This window comes from Podarcis tiliguerta (assembly GCF_965153285.1).
Source record: "Podarcis tiliguerta genome assembly, chromosome: 1".
In the NCBI taxonomy this organism is placed as follows: Eukaryota; Metazoa; Chordata; class Lepidosauria; order Squamata; family Lacertidae; genus Podarcis; species Podarcis tiliguerta.
Genome location: NC_139534.1, coordinates 118733317 through 118756494, shown reverse-complemented (window position 1 = coordinate 118756494; position 23178 = coordinate 118733317). Strand labels below are relative to the sequence as shown.

The following is a 23178-nucleotide window of genomic DNA, read 5'->3' as shown; positions in this document are numbered from 1 at the left end:
CTTATGAGGAACAGTTGAGGGAGCCGGGTTGGTCAGACCACACCTGGAATCCTGTGTCCAATTCTGGGCACCACAATTTAAGAACGATATTGACAAGCTGGAACGTGTGCAGAGGAGGGCAACCAAGATGGTCAAGGGTCTGGAAACCTTATGAGGAGCATTCGGAGGAGCTGGGTATGTTTGGCCTGGAAAAGAGGAGCTTGAGAGGAGATATGATAGCCATCTTCAAATATTTCAAGGGCTGTCACATGGAAGATGGAGCAAGCTTGTTTTGTCCTGCTCTGGAGGGTAGGACTTGAACCAATGGTTTCAAGTTACAAGAAAGGAGATTCCAGTTCAACCTCACGAAGAACTTTCTGACAGTAAGAGCTGTTCAGCAGTGGAGGGGTCTCCCTCAGGAGGTGGTGGAAGTTCCCCAGCAGATCGTGCTTTGTTCTACGTACTTTATAAAGCACCATGCACATTAATGTGCAAAATAAAATTATGTGCAAAGTTTAGCATGTCCCAGATTCATCCACCCATACCTTGTTTAATTTAGCCATTAGAATTTGACCAATTAATATAAAGACGGCAGTTCATGTTGTCAGTTGAAAAATGAGGCACAGCTACTTTGGTATGAGCACAGAGCAAGACAGGAATTGAAGGACAAATGACACAAAAGGCTGGTGATTGCTTTTAATGGCTTGATCTCATTTCATGTTCTGGAGCAGTCAGGGATGTGCCAGGCCTCACTGTCTCATTCTAAATGGTATCATTTAGCCCTATAACATTTTTGCTTGCAAAAATTAAGATAAAATAAAAAGAATGTGTCATTCATTTCTTGTCTATGGTTCACAAATAATTTAAGCTTAAGCGCTTGCATTTAATCCTATTTTGGCCTTTAAAAGTGATCAAGGGTAGAGAAACCAGATTAGGGGTGGGTAAATCTGTCACTTTCAGTGTCTCTCAATTTTTCATTTCTCCAGTCTGGAATTCACTTCTCCACATTTTCACAGCGGGGTGGCGTTCTTTTTTAAAGTCTTCATGAAAATTTGCCAGCATTTTAATGCATATTTCTGCTAGCACACGTGTTACTGTGTGCAATTTCCCCTGATATACATATTTCCAAGCAATCACCCCAATACAGTCATACGTTGGGTTACAGACACTTTGGGTTGCGCAATTTCGGGTTGTGCACTGCGCCAAACCCAGAAGTACTGGAACGGGTTACTTTCAGGTTTTGGCGCATGCGCATGCACGCTGAATGGTGCTTTGCGCATGCACAGAAGTGCCGGACTGTGACCCACGCATGCGCAGATGCACAGGTCGTGAACGCTGCAGCTTGCGAACATGCCTCCGCACAGATCACGTTTGCAACCCGAGCATCCACTGTACCATACATTTATGTGTGTTATTTTCACTAATATACACATTTATGCATGCTTTCACTTAGTGCATGCATTTTTGTATCATAGAATCATAGAACTGTAGAGTTGGAAGAGGCCTTGAGGGTCATCCAGTCCAACCCTGCTGCAATGCAGGAATTTCATCTAAAGCATCAATAACAGATGGCCATCAAACTTAAAAACCTCCAAGGAAGGAGAGTCCTCCACCTCAAGATCTCACCAGAACCTGCTGCCACCACTTAACAGACTCTGCCACACAACCCAGGCAAGGGAGGCTTTGGCAGGGGCCGGGCAGCACCTTCTTATTTCACCTCAGGCAGCAAAACGGGATGCGCCACTCCTGCAGCCTCTGAGACAAGTGGACCAGACAGCCATCAGTGTCATCTCAATTCAGCCACCACACCGGAAGCAAAAATAATAACACACCATCTAAGGCTGACAGTGAAAGCCAATGCCAGTTGGATGAAAATATTGAATCAGCCTGCCTAGGGAGGGAAAAAAAGAAAGAAAGAAGCAAAGACATTTCTCCCTCCCACACTCAAATATGTGAATACAAATGACCAGCCCTGGCTATAGATAACATTTGAGTCACGTATTTCTCCCGCAATGCAGCATCTAAAGCCCAGCAAGTGTTGCCTAAGGCAAAAGAATTTTGCAAGAAGATGCCAACAGCCTATATTCCTCTCGGGTTTACAAAACTGAAACACATCACAGCACACGTTGCTGAGGAAGGTGTGCAGAACATCATATCCAACAAAGGTTGAGCTCCCACCCTGCCATCATATTGATCCATAGATTTATTACTTTTTCAAAGCTGCCTTCCCTGCCCTTCCCTGCAGTGGTGATGACATTCTCTGCAGAGGCTCAGATACTGCAAAACAGGAAAGCAGGGAAGGAGAGCCTGTGGTCCTCCAGGTGTGGTTGGACTCCAAATCCCATCAGCCCCAGCCAGTGTGTCGCCAAGGGGCGGGGTTTATGGGAGTTGTAGTCAACAACATTTGGAAGGCCCCCTGGACGGTTCCCATCCTTGCAACAGACAATGCAAAGGATAAGAGAAACATCTCCAGTGGCGCTCTAAGAAACCAGTCTCGTCTTGTTGCGGAAGAACAGATTTTTTTAAAAAAAGCAAAGGTAAAAAAAGAACTCCATATCTGTGTCATGTTTAATGTACATTTATGAAAGATTTATACTTCAGTAGTGAGGCATCCGCTCTGCATGCAGAAGATGCCAGCTTCACCCCTAATTGCAAAGCTTCCAATTTGAGCACTTGATGTTTGTACAGTGCATATTCTATTTTGGACACTTTCATGTGAAGAAAGATACAGTGGATGCTCAGGTTGCAAACGTGACCTGTGCGGGATGCACATTCGCAACCCGAAGCGTTCACAACCCGTGTCTGCGCGTCTGCGGACGCACGGGTTACGATTCGGCGCTTCTGCACATGCGCAAAGCGCGATTTCGTGCTTCTGCGCATGCGCGACCGCCGAAACCCAAAAGTAACCCATTCCAGTACTTCCGGGTTTCGGCAGTCCACAACCCGAAAAAACGCAACCTGAAGCGTCTGTAGCCCGAGGTATGACTGTATTACGGTAACGAATGAGTCTAATAATCCTGGAGGGTCACTATCAGTTGGAGTACACAGTAGGAATGGAGGAACGTGCCCTCAGATCCATTCAGAATCACAGACTTGTACAGCTGGAAGGGGCCACGAGGGTCATCTAGTCCAACCCCCTGCAATATGGGAATCTTTCACCCAACGTGGGGCTCAAACTCACAACCCTGAGATTAAGAGTCTCATGCTCTACCAACTGAGCTATCTGGCTGCATACACACTGGATGTTCACACTCTGCACCCTAAAAATTCCTGGGAACTGAAGTTCTGTGTAAATTGAACTGAACACTGCTGTGAAATGATCACTAGTCAAGGAGCGAGCAGTGCAGGCACTGGCAAAAAAGGGGGGAAAGACCCACACCAGAATGCCCCCAACTTTCACAGACTTTGAAAGAAGCCATGAAATAGGGGTGGGGTGGAATTTTTCAGTGTTAAACACTTTCACCATTTCAGTGACAATTAAATCAATTATACTTAAATCAATTATGCTTAACATACCATAGTTTTAGAAGGCATCTGAAGGCAGCCCTGTTTAGGGAAGCTTTTAATGTTTGACAGACTACTGTATTTTAATATTTTGTTGGAAGCTGCCCAGAGTGGCTGGGGAAACCCAGCCAGATGGGTGGGGTATAAATTATTATTATTATTATTATTATTATTATTATTATTATTATTATTATTACACACCATCCATTTAAAACACACACCCCTTCCAAAGAATCCTAGGAGCTGTATTTTAACCCTGACGGAGCTACATTATGTTGTTTTTAACAGAAGGCTCCATGGACAGATGCTGGTCGTGACATTCCTGGTGTCTTTTGGAGGGGTGTTCTGAGGAAAGCAAAATGGCAGCCACCAGTGAAGAGGCAAGGAGAGCTTTGGTGAGTTTTGCCCCGTGTCTACAATTTCTTCCAATCAGCCCCCCGGGAAACATGATCGAGAGAAGCCAGTTTAGCTCTCCCCAATATTGACTGAAAACTGCCACTTTTGAAGTTTCAGCCTGTCTCTAAAGAGAACCCAGGGCAGAGCGATGCATATATGTCTTGGCTTGATTTTCACTGCCATTGAGCTTTAAAAGGCAAAGTCAATGGATGGCAAATTGGTTTCTAGTTCACAAAATTGCATCTCATTTACTCACTTACTCAGCATTGACTCAAGAGGGATTAGTGGCCTGTTTACTTATTTAGGTTACTTTTAGCTCATCCCCCCCTCCATCCTAAAGTGCGGGAAAACGAAATAAATGTTGCCAAAACTAGTACAATTAAAACCAAGTCCACAGCCGGAATCGATGCTCAGCTTAATCACTGTGGCTGTCGTCTGCCTTCCAGAGCCAGCTATCCAGTCCAACAGCCCCAAATGGAACTTGCCAGTGGGGGTGAGGAAAATGTCTGGGCTGTGCAGGGGTGGGGAATACTTTTCTGCCTAAGGGCCACATTCCAACATTTTTGTACATTTAACCCCTTGGCTTATTTCCAGCTTGTAGTTATCAATGTTCTTGAGAGCCAGTGTGGTGTAGTGGTTAAGAGCGGTAGTCTCGTAATCTGGGGAACCGGGTTCGCGTCTCCCCTCCTCCACATGCAGCTTCTGGGTGACCTTGGGCCAGTCACACTTCTCTGAAGTCTCTCAGTCCCACTCACCTCACAGAGTGTTTGTTGTGGGGGAGGAAGGGAAAGGAGAATGTTAGCCGCTTTGAGACTCCTGAAGGGGAGTGAAAGGCAGGATATCAAATCCAAACTCTTCTTCTTCTTCTTCTTGCTGCATTTGAGAGCCCTCCTTCTCAACTGGCTCTTAGTTTCAGGCTCAAAGTCCTGCCCTGATATGACTGCAGCCTTAGAGTCTTTCAAAATGCTGCCGCTTTTGAGGAAGTGCTTATGTTAATATTAACAAACAAACAAAAAAACATTTGTGCAAATCTATTGGAGAAGAGCAGGTATACAGTATAGACTGGCAAGAAAACAGTAATAAATCTTGTGAGACTGTTTCTTCCCTTTTAACAGCTTTTTTCAGAGTCCCACAGCTGCTGTTTGGCTGTGTTTGTCAGTCATTGCCATTTCATTGAGTCATGCACTTTTAGTACCTGGGATGGTTTATTGGCATTCTAAAACTTACTTTATGGTCCAAGTCAGTGATAATAACAGAAAAGTTGTGGAAACGGAAGATAGGGTAGTCCACAGGGAAATGTCATATGTCCTACTTTATACTTGTCCTCTGTTTGAAGGGCTGTCAGAGGACAGTCCTTTATCTGAAGGAATCTCTTCCTTGAAGAGCTACCTGGTCCAAGTCATAAGAACATAAGAAGAACGTGCTGCATCAGACCAATAGCCCGTCTAGTCCAGCATCCTGTTCTCACATTGGCCACAAATGCATGGGAGAATCCTGTGAGTAGGACCTGAGCACAACACCACCTTTGAAGGTGACCCAGAAACTAATCCGGAATGCAGCAGCTAGACTGGTGACTGGGAGTGGCCACCAAAACCAAATAACACCGGTCTTGAAAGACCTACATTGGCTCCCAGTACGTTTCCAAGCACAATTCAAAGTGTTGGCGCGGACCTTTAAAGCTCTAAACGGCCTCGGTCCAGTATACCTGAAGGAGCGTCTCCACCCCCAGCGTTTTGCCCAGACACTGAGGTCCAGTGCCGAGGGCCTTCTAGTGGTTCCCTCACTGTGAGAAGCGAAGTTAAAGGGAACCAGCCAGAGGGCCTTCTCAGTAATGGCGCCAACCCTATGGAACACCCTCCCATCAGATGTCAAGGGAATAAACAACTATCTGACTTTTAGAAGACATCTGAAGGCAGCTGTTCAGGGAAGTTTTCAATGTCTGATGTTGGAGTCCAACAACATCTGCTATATACCTGCTATATAAATAGCAAGGGCCCACGAGCTTTAGAAATGACCCTCTTTATATTACCAGCAGATTTAACAAAGACTCTCTCTCTCTCTCTCCATACTTTTAAAAAAGCTTTTTTGAATGCATTGTACCGTATTTTTTGCTATCATCCACTGATGGGATGGCTGGCTGGCATATGCTCAGTTGCTTCATTATCCGCATAGGACGGTATACATTTGATTGGGGTCAGGGACATGAATGTTAATTATGTTTAACAGTAAACAGAAGAAAGCAATGTGGTCTCCTTAGATTCTTCTGAACTGGAATTTGAAATAAGTTTTTTGAGGAAAAGATTAAACATAAGTGCCTGAAAAGAAGAAGAAGAAGAAGAAGAAGAAGAAGAAGAAGAAGAAGAAGAAGAAGAAGAAGAAAGGAATGCAGTGTTTCATCTGGTGGTTTGATGAAAAAGAAATTGCCTGCTGACAGAGATCACTAGGCAGGAGAACGTCTTATGAATCAAAAGAAGCGAGGTGGCTTGGCGTAATCTGGGCACTGGGGGCAGACAATTGGCAACTCATTCTTCCAAGGATCTGGAATGTGAATCACACTCATTGGCCCAGGTTGGTTGCAAAACCCAGATTTCTCTGTGCCTGGAGTTACGTGTGTATGTACATCGACTGGGTGGGAGGGCAGGCAAGCAGGTAGGAGAGATCAATGCAACTCATTAACAGCTGCTGAACACCCCCCCAAAAATTTTTTTGGCTGCCACACTTATAAAATTGATCACTTCATTACGTATAGTCTCTTGACTCCCCCTTTGAAAAAAGACCTCAGCCTTTTGCAAAGCTGATGTTTGAGGTGGTATTGTTGTTGTTGTTGTTTAGTCATTTAGTCGTGTCCGACTCTTCGTAACCCCATAGACCAGAGCACGCCAGGTACTCCTATCTTACACTGCCTTCCGCAGTTTGGTCAAACTCATGTAGGTAGCTTCGAGAACACTGTCCAACCATCTCGTCCTCTGTCGTCCCCTTCTCCTTGTGCCCTCCATCTTTCCCAACACCAGGCTGTTTTCCAGGGAGTCTTCTCTTCTCATGAGGTGGCCAAAGGACTGGAGCCTCAGCTTCATGATCTGTGCTTCCAGTGAGCACTCAGGGCTGATTTCCTTCAGAATGGATACATTTGATCTTCTTGCAGTCCATGGGACTCTGAAGAGTCTCCTCCAACACCATAATTCAAAAGCAGAGGTGATATTAGTCTTTACATAAATTTAGTCTTTACATAAAAAGTAACAGACAGGTAGAGGAGCCCCCACCAAATCTTATTCCACCATACTTTGTTAAGTTTAAGGCTTCCCAGCCCAGGCTGGAGAGCAACAGAGCACAATGTTGTTAAAGTGACAGAGTCTAGTGCGGGAAGGCAAGTGAAAGATGGATTTTGCTCTCTTCCATCACATCCTTCTTTTCACTTAAAGACAAGAACTCTCTCCGTTTTTTTGGCAGACTGCACAGACATAGGAATAGAAAAGAGCATGGCTTTCCTGTTGTAATTTTGCTGGTATTTGTCACTCATTTGATCTCTCCACCCTCATCTCCAGGCCAGCATATCTCTCCCACCCACCGCTGCATCAGCTCAGATTCCCTTGAAAAGCTGTTGTCAGCTGAGAAAAGAATTGGCTAGCACAGTCACTAAAATTTATGGCAGAGACAAATAAGACAGGGGTGGCAATGAGTCTCCCAATGGCAGATTGCATCGCATCAACAATGTGCTCTTGGCTTGCATCCTTCCTTCCTTTTTCACTGAAAAAGAAGAGGTATCTTTCTGCATGTCCCCAGCCAAGTGGGGCCCCATATAATTCTCTGTGCTTCACAGTCCAGCCACAATTTATCATGCTACTGGAGCCAGCTAACTTTCCATCCTGACAAATCTGACACTACATTTTTTATTCTTTTGTTTGAGTAGCCTATTCCATCTCCAGTTTTTTTCAGCTAGGGATGTTTATTTGACTACAGTGGTACCTCGGGTTAAGTACTTAATTCATTCCGGAGGTCTGTTCTTAGCCTGAAACTGTTCTGAACCTGAAGCACCACTTTAGCTAATCGGGCCTCCTGCTGCCGCCACGTTGCTGGAGCACGATTTCTGTTCTCATCCTGAAGCAAAGTTCCTAACCTAAAGCACTATTTCTGAGTTAGCGGAGTCTGTAACCTGAAGCGTATGTAACCCAAGGTACTACTGTACTAGCAAGCAAGCAGATAAAGAAATAAAGAAATAAAGAAATAAAGAAATAAAGAAATAAAGAAATAAAGAAATAAAGAAATAAAGAAATAAAGAAATAAAGAAATAAAGAAATAAAGAAATAAAATAGGCACTTATAGAGTGGTGATTAAAAAAAAATTGGCTGGGTATCTGGATTCAAAACATGGGGCTAAACTCACTCTTCAGCAGGAGAGAGCCCCCAGTAGCAGAATTTAAACTCATAAAAGTCAAGCAACAGTATAGCGTTAGAAATATAGACCCTTTTTTTTTCAGTTTAGTCCATGTTCAAACCACGCTCTTCTCTTGTTACCCCACTTGCAATGAACAGACCACACACTGTTAAGTAAGTTTTAAATTATTTACTTACAAAATATTCTGAAGGTCAGATTCATGCATTTATCCAAACAGCAGCAAGAAGAACACAGGCAGAATACTTGTGCAGAAAATACAGAAAGATAACTTAAAACACTTGCTCCAAGCTTGGATAAAAGCTTAGACATGTCCTCCCTTGTAGTTTACATGGTACAGAGAGAGGGAACAGGAAGAGAAGGCTTCGCTTGCTCCTCAGTGGAGAAAGAGGAAGTGTGACCTGAGTCTCAGAACACAACTCTATTATCTTAACCCCTTCGTGCACAAACTAGCACTTATGCACAGTTATGTTTGACTGCAATTCCCCACACTCTGCATGTATCTTGTATGTGCAAACCCATCTCTCAGATCTAACATGGGGACTCAAGGATTGGGTCCAGCATTTGAGATCATAGAATGATAGAATTGTAGAGTTGGAAGGGACCATGATGGTCATTGGGCCAAGCCACATAAGACCATAAAAGTGACATGTTGGATTGAACCAGGAGTGGCTATTCTGTGGAACTCCAGGCTTGTTGTCTGAATGTGTGCATAATAATAATAATAATAATTTATTATTTGTACCCCGCCCATCTGGCTGGGTTTCCCCAGCCACTCTGGGCGGCTTCCATAGAAACAAAGAATACAGTAAAATATCACAGATTAAAAACTTCCCTGAACAGGGCTGCCTTAAGATGTCTTCTAAATGTCAGGTAGTTATTTATCGCTTTGACATCTGCTGGGAGGGCGTTCCACAGGGCGGGCGCCACTACCGAGAAGGCCCTCTGCCTGGTTCCCTGTAGCTTTGCTTCTTGCAATGAGGGAACCGCCAGGAGGCCCTCGGAGCTGGACCTCAGTGTCCGGGCAGAACGATGGGGGTGGAGACGCTCCTTCAGGTATACTGGGCCGAGGCCGTTTAGGGCTTTAAAGGTCAACACCAGCACTTTGAATTGTGCTCGGAAACGTACTGGGAGCCAATGTAGGTCTTTCAAGACCGGTGTTATGTGGTCTCGGCGGCCGCCCCCAGTCACCAGTCTAGCTGCCGCATTCTGGATTAGTTGTAGTTTCCGAGTCGCCTTCAAAGGTAGCCCCACGTAGAGCGCATTGCAGTAGTCCAAGCGGGAGATAACAAGAGCATGCACCACTCTGGCGAGACAGTCCGCGGGCAGGTAGGGTCTCAGCCTGCGTACCAGGTGGAGTTGGTAGACAGCTGCCCTGGATACAGAATTGACCTGTGCCTCCATGGACAGCTGTGAGTCCAAAATGACTCCCAGGCTGCGCACCTGGTCCTTCAGGGGCACAGTTACCCTATTCAGGACCAGGGAGTCCTCCACACCAGCCCGCCTCCTGTCCCCCAAAAACAGTACTTCTGTCTTGTCAGGATTCAACCTCAATCCATTAACCGCCATCCATCCTCCAACCGCCTCCAGGCACTCACACAGGACCTTCACCGCCTTCACTGGTTCTGATTTAAAAGAGAGGTAGAGCTGGGTATCGTCTGCATATTGATGGACACCCAGTCCAAACCTCCTGATGATCTCTCCCAGCGGCTTCATATAGATGTTAAAGAGCATGGGGGAGAGGACGGAACCCTGAGGCACCCCACAAGTGAGGGCCCAGGGGTCTGAACACTCATCCCCCACCACCACTTTCTGAACACGGCCCAGGAGGAAGGAGCGAAACCACTGTATAACAGTGCCCCCAGCTCCCAGCCCCTCTAGACGGTCCAGAAGGATGTTATGGTCGATTGTATCAAAGGCCGCCGAGAGATCCAGCAGAACCAGGAAACAACTCTCACCTTTGTCCCTAGCTCGCCGGAGATCATCAACCAGCGCGACCAAGGCAGTTTCAGTCCCATGGTGAGGCCTGAATCCCGATTGGAAGGGATCCAAATGGTCCGCATCCTCCAGGCGTGCCTGGAGTTGTTCAGCAACCACGCGCTCAATCACCTTGCCCAAGAATGGAAGATTTGAGACTGGGCGATAGTTGGCCATACTGGCCGGGTCTAAAGATGGTTTTTTAAGAAGCGGTTTAATGACCGCCTCTTTCAGCGGATCTGGGAATGTTCCCTCACGGAGGGAAGCATTCACCACCCCGCAGAGCCCATCGCCCAGTCCTTCCCGGCTAGCTTTTATTAGCCAGGATGGGCAAGGATCAAGGAGACAGGTGGTTGGTTTCACGCGTCCAAGCAGCCTGTCCACATCCTCGGGGGTAATGGATTGAAATTGATTCCATGCAACTTGACCAGACAGAGCTCTAGCACTCTCCCGCACCGGCCCTGCTCCCACGGTGGTGTCTAGCTCCTTCCGAATATGAGTGATTTTATCTGCAAAAAACTTTGCAAAATCGTTGCAGGAGATCTTGGGGTCTTTACAAGGCCCCGGTGGTAAAGGTGGTTCCGTTAAGTTGCGAACCACCTGAAAGAGTCTCCTGCTACTATTTTCTGCAGATGCAATAGAGGCGGTGAAGAAGGTCTTCTTCGCCGTCGCTATCGCCACTTGGTAGGCTCGACGTTGAGCTCTAACCTGTGTCCGGTCAGATTCGGAGTGAGTTTTCCGCCACCGACGCTCTAACCGTCTCAACGATTGTTTCATCGCCCTCAGCTCCGAGGAAAACCACGGGGCTGTCCGGGCTCCATGCAATCGGAGAGGGCGCTTCGGAGCCAGACAGTCGATAGCCCTGGTTAACTCCACATTCCAGCGGGCCACCAGGGAATCAGCTGAAAGGCCATCAACATGGGTTAGAGCATCCCCTACCACTCTCTGGAAACCATTTGGATCCATTAAGTGGCGGGGGCGGACCATCCGAATTGGTCCCACCTCCCTGCAGAGGGGAAGGGTCGCGGAGAAGTCCAGTTGCACCAGGAAGTGATCTGACCATGGCACTTCTTTTGTTTCACTTTTACTTAGTGTCAGATCACCCACGTCACTAGAGGTGAACACCAGGTCTAAGGCATGTCCATGACTATGAGTTGGGCCAAACTTATTCAGGGACAGCCCCATGGAGGCCATGCTTTCCACGAAGTCCCGAGCAGCCCCTTGTAAGGTCGTGTCGGCATGGATGTTAAAATCCCCTAGGACAACCAAACTAGGTGTCTCCAGGAGAAAATCCGCCACGACCTGAAGCAGCTCGGACAGGGAATCCTTGGTGCAGCGGGGAGGTCGGTACACCAAAAGGAATCCTGTACTGCCCCTATTGCCCAACTTCCAGAACATGCACTCAGAGAGCTGGATCTTCCCAGTAGGACGCCTGGTGCAAGCTAGTGACTTCCTAAAAATCACTGCAACCCCCCCTCCCCGCCCACATGACCTGGGTTGCTGTGCGTAAGAGAAACCTGGTGGGCAAGCAGCGGCAAGGACAGGCCCATCTGCTTCCTCCAACCAGGTCTCTGTCACACATGCCAGGTCAAATCCTCCATCCACAATCAAGTCGTGGATGGCAGTGGTTTTATTCATCATTGACCTGGCATTGCACAGCAACACTTTCAGGTCATGTGGGTTTCCCCTGTTGATTCCAGTATCCATCCGGTCAAGGCCGGACCCGGAGGCAGGGATAGTCTTCAAACAACGACTAAACCTGCCTCCTCGGTAATGACATGGTCTGGTCTTAGCGTAACTCCGCCTCCTGCCCATGATCACCGAGATCGGATGTCCCAGTGCTTTCCCCCCTGTGAAACTTGTCCCAGCCATTGTGTTGGCTGGGGAGCCACTCCCAGGCAGCCCTGATCCCACCCCTTAAAAACAAAACACAAACTATACAGAACCAATAAAACAACAACAAAAAGGAACAGAACAATTGTACTAAAATTAATCCCCAACCAACTATCCGTCCCACCCACCCACCCCCAACAAAGGAAAAAAGAAAAAAAGGAATAAAAATTTAAATTGCCACCGACTGCTTGAGGACATTTTAAAGCACATTAATCAGCTGGAACAGGGAAGCAATGGCAGAACACTTCCTACACTTCCCCAAAAGTTTGTTCCAGATAAGGGCCTGGGCCACACCCCCTGGGCCAGTTGGAAAAGGCCCTGGAAGGGAGCAGGCCCTGCAGTCCTCACCCAGCCGATGGTCCGAGGCTTTCCTGCAGCAGGAGTCCCTTTATAGCCGGGAGAGAGGGCCTGGGCCACGCCCCCTGGGCCAGTTGGAAAAGGCCCTGGAAGGCAGCAGGCCCTGCAGTCCTCACCCAGCCGATGGTCCGAGGCTTTCCTGCAGCAGGAGTCCCTTTATAGCCGGGAGAGAGGGCCTGGGCCACGCCCCCTGGGCCAGTTGGAAAAGGCCCTGGAAGGGAGCAGGCCCTGCAGTCCTCACCCAGCCGATGGTCCGAGGCCTCACTGCAGCAGGAGTCCCTTTATAGCCGGGAGAGAGGGCCTGGGCCACGCCCCCTGGGCCAGTTGGAAAAGGCCCTGGAAGGGAGCAGGCCCTGCAGTCCTCACCCAGCCGATGGTCCGAGGCTTTCCTGCAGCAGGAGTCCCTTTATAGCCGGGAGAGAGGGCCTGGGCCACGCCCCCTGGGCCAGTTGGAAAAGGCCCTGGAAGGGAGCAGGCCCTGCAGTCCTCACCCAGCCGATGGTCCGAGGCTTTCCTGCAGCAGGAGTCCCTTTATAGCCGGGAGAGAGGGCCTGGGCCACGCCCCCTGGGCCAGTTGGAAAAGGCCCTGGAAGGGAGCAGGCCCTGCAGTCCTCACCCAGCCGATGGTCCGAGGCCTCACTGCAGCAGGAGTCCCTTTATAGCCGGGAGAGAGGGCCTGGGCCACGCCCCCTGGGCCAGTTGGAAAAGGCCCTGGAAGGGAGCAGGCCCTGCAGTCCTCACCCAGCCGATGGTCCGAGGCTTTCCTGCAGCAGGAGTCCCTTTATAGCCGGGAGAGAGGGCCTGGGCCACGCCCCCTGGGCCAGTTGGAAAAGGCCCTGGAAGGGAGCAGGCCCTGCAGTCCTCACCCAGCCGATGGTCCGAGGCTTTCCTGCAGCAGGAGTCCCTTTATAGCCGGGAGAGAGGGCCTGGGCCACGCCCCCTGGGCCAGTTGGAAAAGGCCCTGGAAGGGAGCAGGCCCTGCAGTCCTCACCCAGCCGATGGTCCGAGGCTTTCCTGCAGCAGGAGTCCCTTTATAGCCGGGAGAGAGGGCCTGGGCCACGCCCCCTGGGCCAGTTGGAGAAGGCCCTGGAAGGCAGCAGGCCCTGCAGTTCTCACCCAGCCGATGGTCCGAGGCTTTCCTGCAGCAGGAGTCCCTTTATAGCCGGGAGAGAGGGCCTGGGCCACGCCCCCTGGGCCAGTTGGAAAAGGCCCTGGAAGGGAGCAGGCCCTGCAGTCCTCACCCAGCCGATGGTGTGCAGAGTGTGGCATGTGCTGTATGTGTGTTGAGTGAGAGTATGTGTGCACATCATTTCACCAAAGAAAAGGTAAAGGTAAAGGGACCCCTGACCATTAGGTCCAGTCGTGACCTACTCTGGGGTTGCGGCGCTCATCTCACTTTATTGGCCAAGGGAGCCAGTGTACAGCTTCCGGGTCATGTGGCCAGCATGACTAAGCCGCTTCGTGAGAACCAGAGCAGCGCACGGAAATGCCGTTTACCTTCCCACCGGAGCGGAACCTATTTATCTACTTGCACTTTGACGTGCTTTCAAACTGCTAGGTTGGCAGGAGTTGGGACCGAGCAACAGGAGCTCACCCCGTCACGGGGATTCAAACCACTGACCTTCTGATCGGCAAGTCCTAGGCTCTGTGGTTTAACCCACAGCGCCACCCGCATCCCAGATAAGAAAAGGTTAGCTACCCATAAATGAAAAATCCTTAGTGCCAAAAATGCTGTACAAAAAAAGCTGACCCCCAACACGTAGTCATCCCCAAAACCATGGGATCCTTTTTGAAAACTCCAATGTGGATGAAAACTATTGGATACACATACCCCACACTTATCTGAAAGAAACCCACATAATTCCCTATGACATGACATGAATGCAACTACAAAATCTCATGCATAGTTCTGCTTTGGGGCTTATTATGATGAGCAGAGTGCAACTTTGCACATTAATTTCAAATCTACAGTGGTACCTCGGGTTACATACGCTTCAGGTTACATAGGCTTCAGGTTACAGACTACGCTAACCAAGAAATAGTGCTTCAGGTTAAGAACTTTGCTTCACGATAAGAACAGAAATCAGGCTCCAGCAGCGCGGCGGCAGCAGGAGGCCCCATTAGTTAAAGTGGTGCTTCAGGTTAAGAACAGTTTCAGGTTAAGAACGGACCGCTGGAACGAATTAAGTACTTAACCCGAGGTACCACTGTATTAGCAAAGTTTTTGGAGAGCAATAGTTGTAGCTGCAGTGAGTGCACGTTTTAAAAAACATAATCTTCATTCTTATTAGCTAGTAATTATTAGTTCATTGTTAAACTTCTTTGAATAAGAGCAACTCTACCTCATATAGTCACCTTTTCTTATTTTTATAATCTAGTGTGGAAATGGGGGGAAAGGGCATTTCTCATACTTTTGTCTTTTGGGAGATTTCTTTCTTGCTCCCATCAGTTCAGACACTGAACACAATGTGCAGTGCTCTTAATAAATGTTTCAATAGCTAAGGGAAGGTGTTTTATTACCTGTTGCCTTCCATTTCTAGCCAAACATTATGTAGGGGGAATGCATTGTATCATCTGCTTTATTGTATTTTTCTTTTCTTTTCTTTTTGCAGCACATTGAGCACCAGCTCCAGAGAGCATGGAAATCAATGGGAGGTTTTTCATTGACTTTAATGAGACCAGGTAAAAGTACTAAAGAGTCCAATCCATGGCAATTAAATTAAATAGCATGATATTACATATCAGGGGGGAAATTGAGAACATAATTCATTAGATGACGCAGCTGTGGGAAAAGAGGTTCAGGAAATTGGTAACTAATGACAGCATAAATCAAAACTTCTTTGGCACCGCACACTGAAGTGTGGTGCTATTATATTGCCAGGCTATTGAGACCTTCCCCCAGTGAGCGCAATCACTGTTCTCTTGCATTTCGCTAAGCTTCTTGTCTTAGATACGGTAAAACAAAACTTTAAAAAAACCACCCATAATTCTATATATTCTTCATTTAAATCATTTGCTGCTCGATTAAACTTCATGGGTTCCTCGTGGAGTGGCAATCATCTGTCACAGCCATCAGGATATAAAAAATTGAGGGTCTGCAATTCATACGCGGCATCGTATTTTGAAAGAAAGACGCTGAGTGAGATTTAAGAGCCATAACCGAGAAAAGCTGGTAGGATAGAAGAAAGGAAGAGTGTACTGAATTGCTAGGGGAAATCTAAAACATTTGTAAGTAGTACAGAACCAGGTTTATTGACAAAGCAGCAGTACTTTCAGCCCAACCCAGGTTCGTGAAGAGGGGTTACCATCCTTTGAAGTAAATGGAATTATTATTATTATTATTATTATTATTATTATTATTATTATTATTATCATCATCATCATTTACTTGTACCCCACCCATCTGGCCAGGCCTCCCCAGCCACTCTGGGTGGCTCCCAACAGAATATTAGAAAAACGACCAGCTGCGGGGAGGGAGGCAAGTCAAGACTCGGCAGAGTCAAAGGGATTATATTGTGATAATAAGGAATGTTGGGGAAAGGATTGTATGAAGAAAATGATAAAAATTCATTTAAAAAACAACACAGAATATTAGGAAAATGAAAAAACATCAAACATTAAAAGCTTCCCTAAACAGGGCTGCCTTCAGATGTCTTCTAAAAATCAGATAGTTGTTTATTTCCTTGACATCTGATGGGAGGGTGTTCCACAGGGCGGGCGCCACTACCGAGAAGGCCCTCTGCCTGGTTCCTTGTAACCTCCTTTCTCGCAGTGAGGGAACCACCAGAAGGCCCTCGAAGCTGGACCTCAGTGTCCGGGCTGAATGATGGGAGTGGAGATGCTCCACCACAATGGGATCATCCAACACAGCACAGTTGGAGTCAACCTTTATTTCTGGGATGGAGAACCTGTAGCCTCCCATATATTTCTGGATTACAGTTCCCATCATTCCAAAACATTTTGCCATGATGGCAGGGGCTGGTGGGAACTGTAGTTCCAATATTTTCTAGAGTGGCATAGGTTCCCCCATCCTGATATAGCTGGTCATGCCTAGACAACCCTGGTTATAGATGCCTTTCCATCAGAATTAGAAGGTGCTCAATGAAAGCTAGTTTTGATTCAGTTATATTTATCCCTCTCTCACACACCCCCCTTGAACCTCAGCACATTTAATTAGACTGAACACAAATATACTGAGAGGTAAAGGAAATGTGCCAAGCATTTCCCCAATATATCACTTCCTGCTGAGAGTTCTTTGCTTCCATTTTTTCCTATTAGTTGCATGGATAATATTTTTTTTTTAAAAAAGGCAACTTGCTGGTCAACAGACGCTTCGCAAATCATTCTTAAACTGCACAAGTCCCGTTGTTTTAAACTCTATTTACCCTCATGGCTTATGCATCCACAGAACCACCCCCCCCCCTCAGCTTTTCAATGTTATTGCTGAGGGAAAAAATATTCTGTGATTGTTCGTTTTCTCGCACCCTCCACCCCAGTAAAAGGACACTGCAAAATATTATCCAGCTGTCTTCCGCCATTTTATTTCCTGCTGGCTGCTGTTTCTATCTTATCATGCCCCAAAACACCACTAGGTCTGAGGAATTGTGGAGGTTCCAAAATGGCTGCCAGGCTGCCAACGCAGTTGTTGCTACCACTTGCAGTGACAGCCAAAAGCAACAGCAACAGCTCTTTTTGGTGGGGCTTGGCATAATGTGTGAAATTGGGGCTCATGGTTTCTCTGTCTCTCAAGAGGGAGGGAGGGAGGGAGGGAGCTGTAACTAAGATTTGCTCTTGTGGTTTCATTTGGGGAAAACAAACCATGACCTTGGGTTTGTACATAAGCCAAACCACAGCTTAGCTCTGGGTGGTGCCTCACCAGCAGGACTGGGAGAAAAGAGAAGGACCAGGGGTTTTCTCTCTGGGAAACACTTGCATCAGTGGCGTAGCGTGGGGGGTGCAGGGGGGGCCGGCCGCACCGGGCACAACATCTGGGGGTTTGTTGTTGTTGTTTAGTCATTCAGTCGTGTCCGACTCTTCGTGACCCCATGGACCAGAGCACGCCAGGCACTCCTGTCTTAGGGGGCACAAATCCACAGGTTAGGGGGCGCAAATCCACGGGTTAGGGGGTGCAAATTACTTGCCTTGCCCCGGGCGCTGACAACCCACGCTACGCCACTGACTTGCATGGTCTTGCTAAGCCATGATTTGGGTTAGCATTACATGTGAGCAAAGACATTGTCTTTATGCAATATTGAGCACAGAGGACTAATATTGTTCTCATTGTGGTTCTCTCTCTCTTCTTCTTCTTTTTTGCAAAGAAAAAGCCGTCTGAGCAGAAATAGCTCCTCGGCATCAATTCTGATTCATTATAGCTGGAAGCTGTGATTCTGTTTCTTGGAAGAGACCTTCTTATGTCTCAATTATCTTTTCCTTCACAATGGTAACTTCAGGCAACCACATTTCACAAGGCTGTCAGAAATATTCACAGACTCGCCAAATGAATCTCTCTCTCTTGCTCTCTGTTCAGAGGCTGAAAAAGGATATGAAAAGAGAAGCAAGGAATTGGAGACTCATGGGAAGTGTATTTCAACTGAGTGTGCCCAGCATGCTGTGAAGGGAGAGAGAAGGAACTACCAATTTAGAGCACATGTACACAAAACTGGTAAACCAATATCAGGTTCTGTTGGTCTTCCCAGGGAATTCTGGGAAATAAATGGCAGATGACACAAGAAAAGTTTATTTATTTTAATTTTATTTCATAAAATTTATATACCTCTTGGTTCTAAAAAAAATAACAACCCTCAAAGCTGTTTACAAAACAACAACAACAATGAAATTAACAGTAAAACTGTTAAAAAACTATTTAAGACATTCAGAAATAATTTAAATCAACAATAAGCTAAAAGCCTGATTAAAACATATATCAACCTTCTATGTATTGGGGTAAGCTTGCCAAATGTTTTTAGCAAGTGCAAAAAGAAAGAGAAGATAATAGTGAATGGGCCTTCCTGATAGATGATAGATAGATAGATAGATAGATAGATAGATACATACATACATACATACATAATTTTATCTGTATGCCACCTTTCTACGGTTCAAACCATGCTAAAGGAGGCTTACAACATGAAAAGATTCTTAGCTACAACATAACAAAAGTAGTCATAAACAAGAAAGAAGACATTAAAAAATACACAACCAAACTGAATAATTTCCACATGTCACCTTAAGATCTAAAATAAAGATACAAAAAACCAAGAGCAACAGCACCAACAACCCCCCCAACAAAAGCCCCCAAATAACACCCCAAAAGTCTGTTCAGTCTGTGGCAGACCTATATTTTTGGTACTGCCATGGGGGCCCCTTCACAATCAGCAATGAGGTCTAGGTAACCACTGTTATCTTCTTCAATGGGGTTGTTCCACGACAGATCACCATCTCTTCACAATTTCTGTGCAACTGACTCTCAAACTTGTTGAAATATATACCCCCCCCCCAAATCAAAGTGAATCGTCTGACCCAAATTGGGTCTACTAGACCCAAAATTTTAAAGCAATGTGGACTAAAGTCGCTTTTGGGACTCCTCCAGGATTAGGAGCCCTGAAGATTAAGCTTCATTAGTTTCATAGTAGATCCGCTCCTGTGTTCAGGAGCCTCAGCTTTTGTAGCTGGAGTCAGTCCAGGCCCTGCCCTCCCAACCAGGTGGGAAAAGGCCAGCAAGGCAGAGAGCAGGTCTTCCAGGACTCACAGCCAAGGTGGTCTCAACAGGCAGGGATGTTAATAGGCAGGAAGTTTCAAAGTGGGGGTGCTGCCACACTAAAAGACTGATTTGTGTTGCTGTTGTAATAGGGCCAGTTCCACCAACTGTCCACTGCCTCCCCCTCTCTTTCCCAGTAAGTACAAGTGACTCAGCTCCTATTGGTTATAGCCCCCTAGCCCCCACACGTCAAGATCCTGATCAAGCCCACTGTACCTGCAATTTGCTTTTAGAACATCATTTCAGATGGAGTGAATAGCACCACATTTAGTTTAGCCCCAACTCCACGGCATGCAGAATGTGCTCCCAGTTTCAATGACGAGGGAATAACACAGAGCGCTACACAGTGGCAACATTCCAGATGCGTCCTGCTGTCCTGACGTCCTCCTTTTCCCAATGGCACATTATTCTCAGTTTGATTGCTGGATTTTATACAACAAATCAACAAATCACAGTCAACAAATCACTGTGCCAAGGAGCTGGGCAGGAGGATTTGACGGATGTTGAGTCAATGGCAGCAGCCCGAATGGAAACCCCAGTGGGCTCCTCTGTTGCCAGCCCTAATCTATGGCATGCAGAGAGCTAAAGGCACCCCTGCCAGTCTGGCCTTTTTCAATCATCCTTGCGGACTGCTGTGAAAAAGAGGCTAACAAAGGAGAGATTGGCTCTCTGGCTTTCCTGGCCAATGTAAATGGCCACTTTCGACAATGAACCCCTTTTATCACTGCCTGCTTATTTGCTGCTCCCACTTCCCCTTTCTCTCTGTTTGGCCATTCACTACTTGGGGAGAGTATTTATTTATGATACGTCACTTGTCCATAAATTCCAGTCTCCTCCTACAGCTTTTACTGTTTTTCCACTCCCTGGTGATACATTTCCCCACTCTGAGCCTCAGCGTGAAGTCTCGTTCAGCTGAGTGGCCACCAGCATTCTTAAAAACATTTAGGCAGTGTGTGTGTGTGTGTGTGTGTGTGTGTGTGTTTGCATAGAAGGCCTCTCAATCTTTTTGTCCTGTCCCCACCGACATCGTTAAACCTGTGAGCTGTGACTCAAGAAATCCCTGGGTTAAATCTCACTGCAGTGATGGTCTGAGTCCTCTTAGGCAAGTCATTATCAAGCTCAACAGCCCGCCTCCACACCTGCTTTATGGAGATAATAAAGCAGTTTGCTGCAACGACGACTGTGATCATGACCCAGTTCATTCATACATAAACGCGTACCTGGGCTACTGTGCTGGAAGAGGAGAGCAAGTCATCCCACAGATAATTTTAGTGAAATTAATGCTGTTCTTTCACTTAGAGAGACACCCACCAGAATAAGAAGGAAGACCATTTTTAACAATCTGCCTTGCAGATTAATGCAGAAAGAAGATAGAATAGACCACATATGAAAGTGACATGGACTGAAATGTACTAATTTGCTTTTTATGATGATGATGATGATGATGACTTTGATTACAATTTATTTGTACCCCACCCATTTGACTGGGTTGCCCCAGGCCATAAGTTTGCAGACTCCTGGGGAGGAGATCATGCTCACTCCTTCCTAGTCATTTGGGTACTGTTTTGAGCTGAGCTGAACTAACACACGGCTTGGCTTAGCATATCATTCAAATCCAGGCTTTAGCTCTCGCCAGACTAAACAAGGGCACACCCTCACTTTTGTATGTGCTTTGACTTCTAGGCACAGGTTTGTGATTTGTAGGCGTGGGTATGAGTGGGGATTTCTTTTGACCCGCTGCTTTCCCCAGGGGAACTTGCTGTTTACCACTGAGTTGAAGAAAGAGTCAGTTAGGTTTTCAGTGGATTGAGGTTTGTTCTGATCCAGTGGTAAACAGCAGGTTTCCCCAGGGAAAGTGATGAGACAAAAAACAAAAAAGGGAAGGGGAAGAAAAACCAACCATTTGGTTCCGTGCCTACAAATCACGGACCTGTGCATCTCAAAACTGAACAAAACTATGGTTTGGCTTAGCATGACATGCAAATGCAAATGTTTCAATCAAGAGTTGTTGTTGTTGTTTAGTTGTTTAGTCATGTCCGACTCTTCGTGACCCCATGGACCAGAGCACGCCAGGCACTCCTGTCTTCCACTGACTCCTGCAGATTGGTCAAACTCATGCTGATAGCTTTCAGAACACTGTCCAACTATTTCGTCCTCTGTCGTCCCCTTCTCCTTGTGCCCTCAATCTTTCCCAACATCAGGGTCTTTTCCAAGGAGTCTTCTCTTCTCATGAGGTGGCCAAAGGATTGGAGCCTCAGCTTCAGGATCTGTCCTTCCAGTGAGCACTCAGGGCTAATTTCCTTCAGAATGATCTTCTTGCAGTCCATGGGACTCTCAAGAGTCTCCTCCAGCACCATAATTCAAAAGCATCAATTCTTCGGCGATCAGCCTTCTTTATGCTCCTGCTCTCACTTCCATACATCACTACTGGGAAGAGTACAGTCCGGTAATTTTAGATACGAAACTGAACTAATCAAAAGGGAAAGGAAAGGTTCTTTTGATGGTAATTCCCGTTACTTCATAATGTGGTGAGGCAATCCTCTTATGTTTAGGTTGAAGTTCATACTGCTGATGGGTTTCTGGGCTTCTGCCCCAAAGCCCTATCCTTGTAGCATCACTGGTTGCAGTCATAAAGGTGTGAACTCCTTAGAGCGCTGTGAGTCCAGAAGTGAATTCTTCCCTTGGATTTATAGTTGTGGGCTGGTTAATATGCAGCAGTTGTTGGACAATGGGTGTCATTACTTCATCCATCTTTCTCTGACTCAATGAAAATAAATGGGGCCGTCTATAAAAACCTGGTGTGAGAGTAATTGCACCAAAGATCTGTACACGATGAGAAGCTTCACATGCACCCACCCCAGTGTCTAAGGTATTCAGTTTCCTTGTGCATTAAAGCTCTTGGAATGGTATTCTTAATTTTAACATTGCAAAGCATAACAGGTTGACAGAGAGAGGCACTGCAGAACAGCAGTAAAGAATAATAATTAAATAAAAAATACTGGTAGCAGGAAAGGGAGGAGAGAGGGGGAAAACAATCCCTCTGCAGGACACCGTAAGTAATCATCTTGGTTCTTGTAATAAAGGCAATTGAGTCGTGGAATGAAGAAAAGAGATGGGGCAATGAATTCTGTCATGGGAATTCTACCCCTAAATAGCCATCTGTCTGCCTCATAATGCAACCAGGTAAAATAAGGCTTGGAATAAGAAAAAGAAAGAGAGGAAATTTTGGGTAGTCTGAGCAAACAGTTCAGGAGAATTGAGTCCTGAAATTGAACACAAGGACATACAAAGTGCCTGCTGAATCAGGGCAAAGGCCCATGTATTTCAGGATCTTGTTCTCAGTGTGGCCAACCATGGGAGGAGTTTTTTTTTTTTTAAAAAAAAATGTTTACTGTTTTATTATGCTTTTATATATGTTGGAAGCCACCCAGAGAGGCTAGGGCAACCTAGTGAGATGGGCAGGGCATAAATAATAAAATTATCATTGTTATTATTATGGAATAGGATGTCCCTATTTTCATCAGAGAAATATTAAAGGTAAAGGTAAAGGGACCCCTGACCATTAGGTCCAGTCGTGACTGACTCTGGGGTTGCGGCGCTCATCTCGCTTTATTGGCCGAGGGAGCCGGCATACAGCTTCCGGGTCATGTGGCCAGCATGACTAAGTCGCTTCTGGCGAACCACAGCAGTGCACGGAAACGCCGTTTACCTTCCCGCTGGAGCGGTACCTATTTATCTACTTACACTTTGGCGTGCTTTCGAACTGCTAGGTTGGCAGGAGCAGGGACCGAGCAACGGGAGCTCACCCCCTCGTGGGGATTCGAACCACCGACCTTCTGATCGGCAAGTCCTAGGCTCTGTGGTTTAACCCACAGCACCACCCGTATGAAATAGATTAAACAGGTCATGGAAAGTAATACACAAGG

General features: G+C 46.6%; 1 protein-coding gene across 2 annotated transcripts in view; it reads left to right on the top strand.

Moving 5' to 3' along the window:
• Positions 1 to 23178, top strand: part of LOC310677473 (uncharacterized protein) — a 44687-nt gene that overhangs the window by 17140 nt on the left and 4369 nt on the right. The window contains exons 2-4 of one of the 2 annotated variants that reach the window (XM_083440592.1): positions 3772 to 3878; positions 15108 to 15177; positions 18023 to 18157. In XM_083440592.1, the coding sequence (XP_083296718.1) occupies positions 3843 to 3878; positions 15108 to 15177; positions 18023 to 18157 (241 nt within the window). In that variant the 5' untranslated portion in view covers positions 3772 to 3842. The remainder of the gene's footprint in view (positions 1 to 3771; positions 3879 to 15107; positions 15178 to 18022; positions 18158 to 23178) is intronic. The other variant, XR_014511176.1, reaches the window with a different exon arrangement.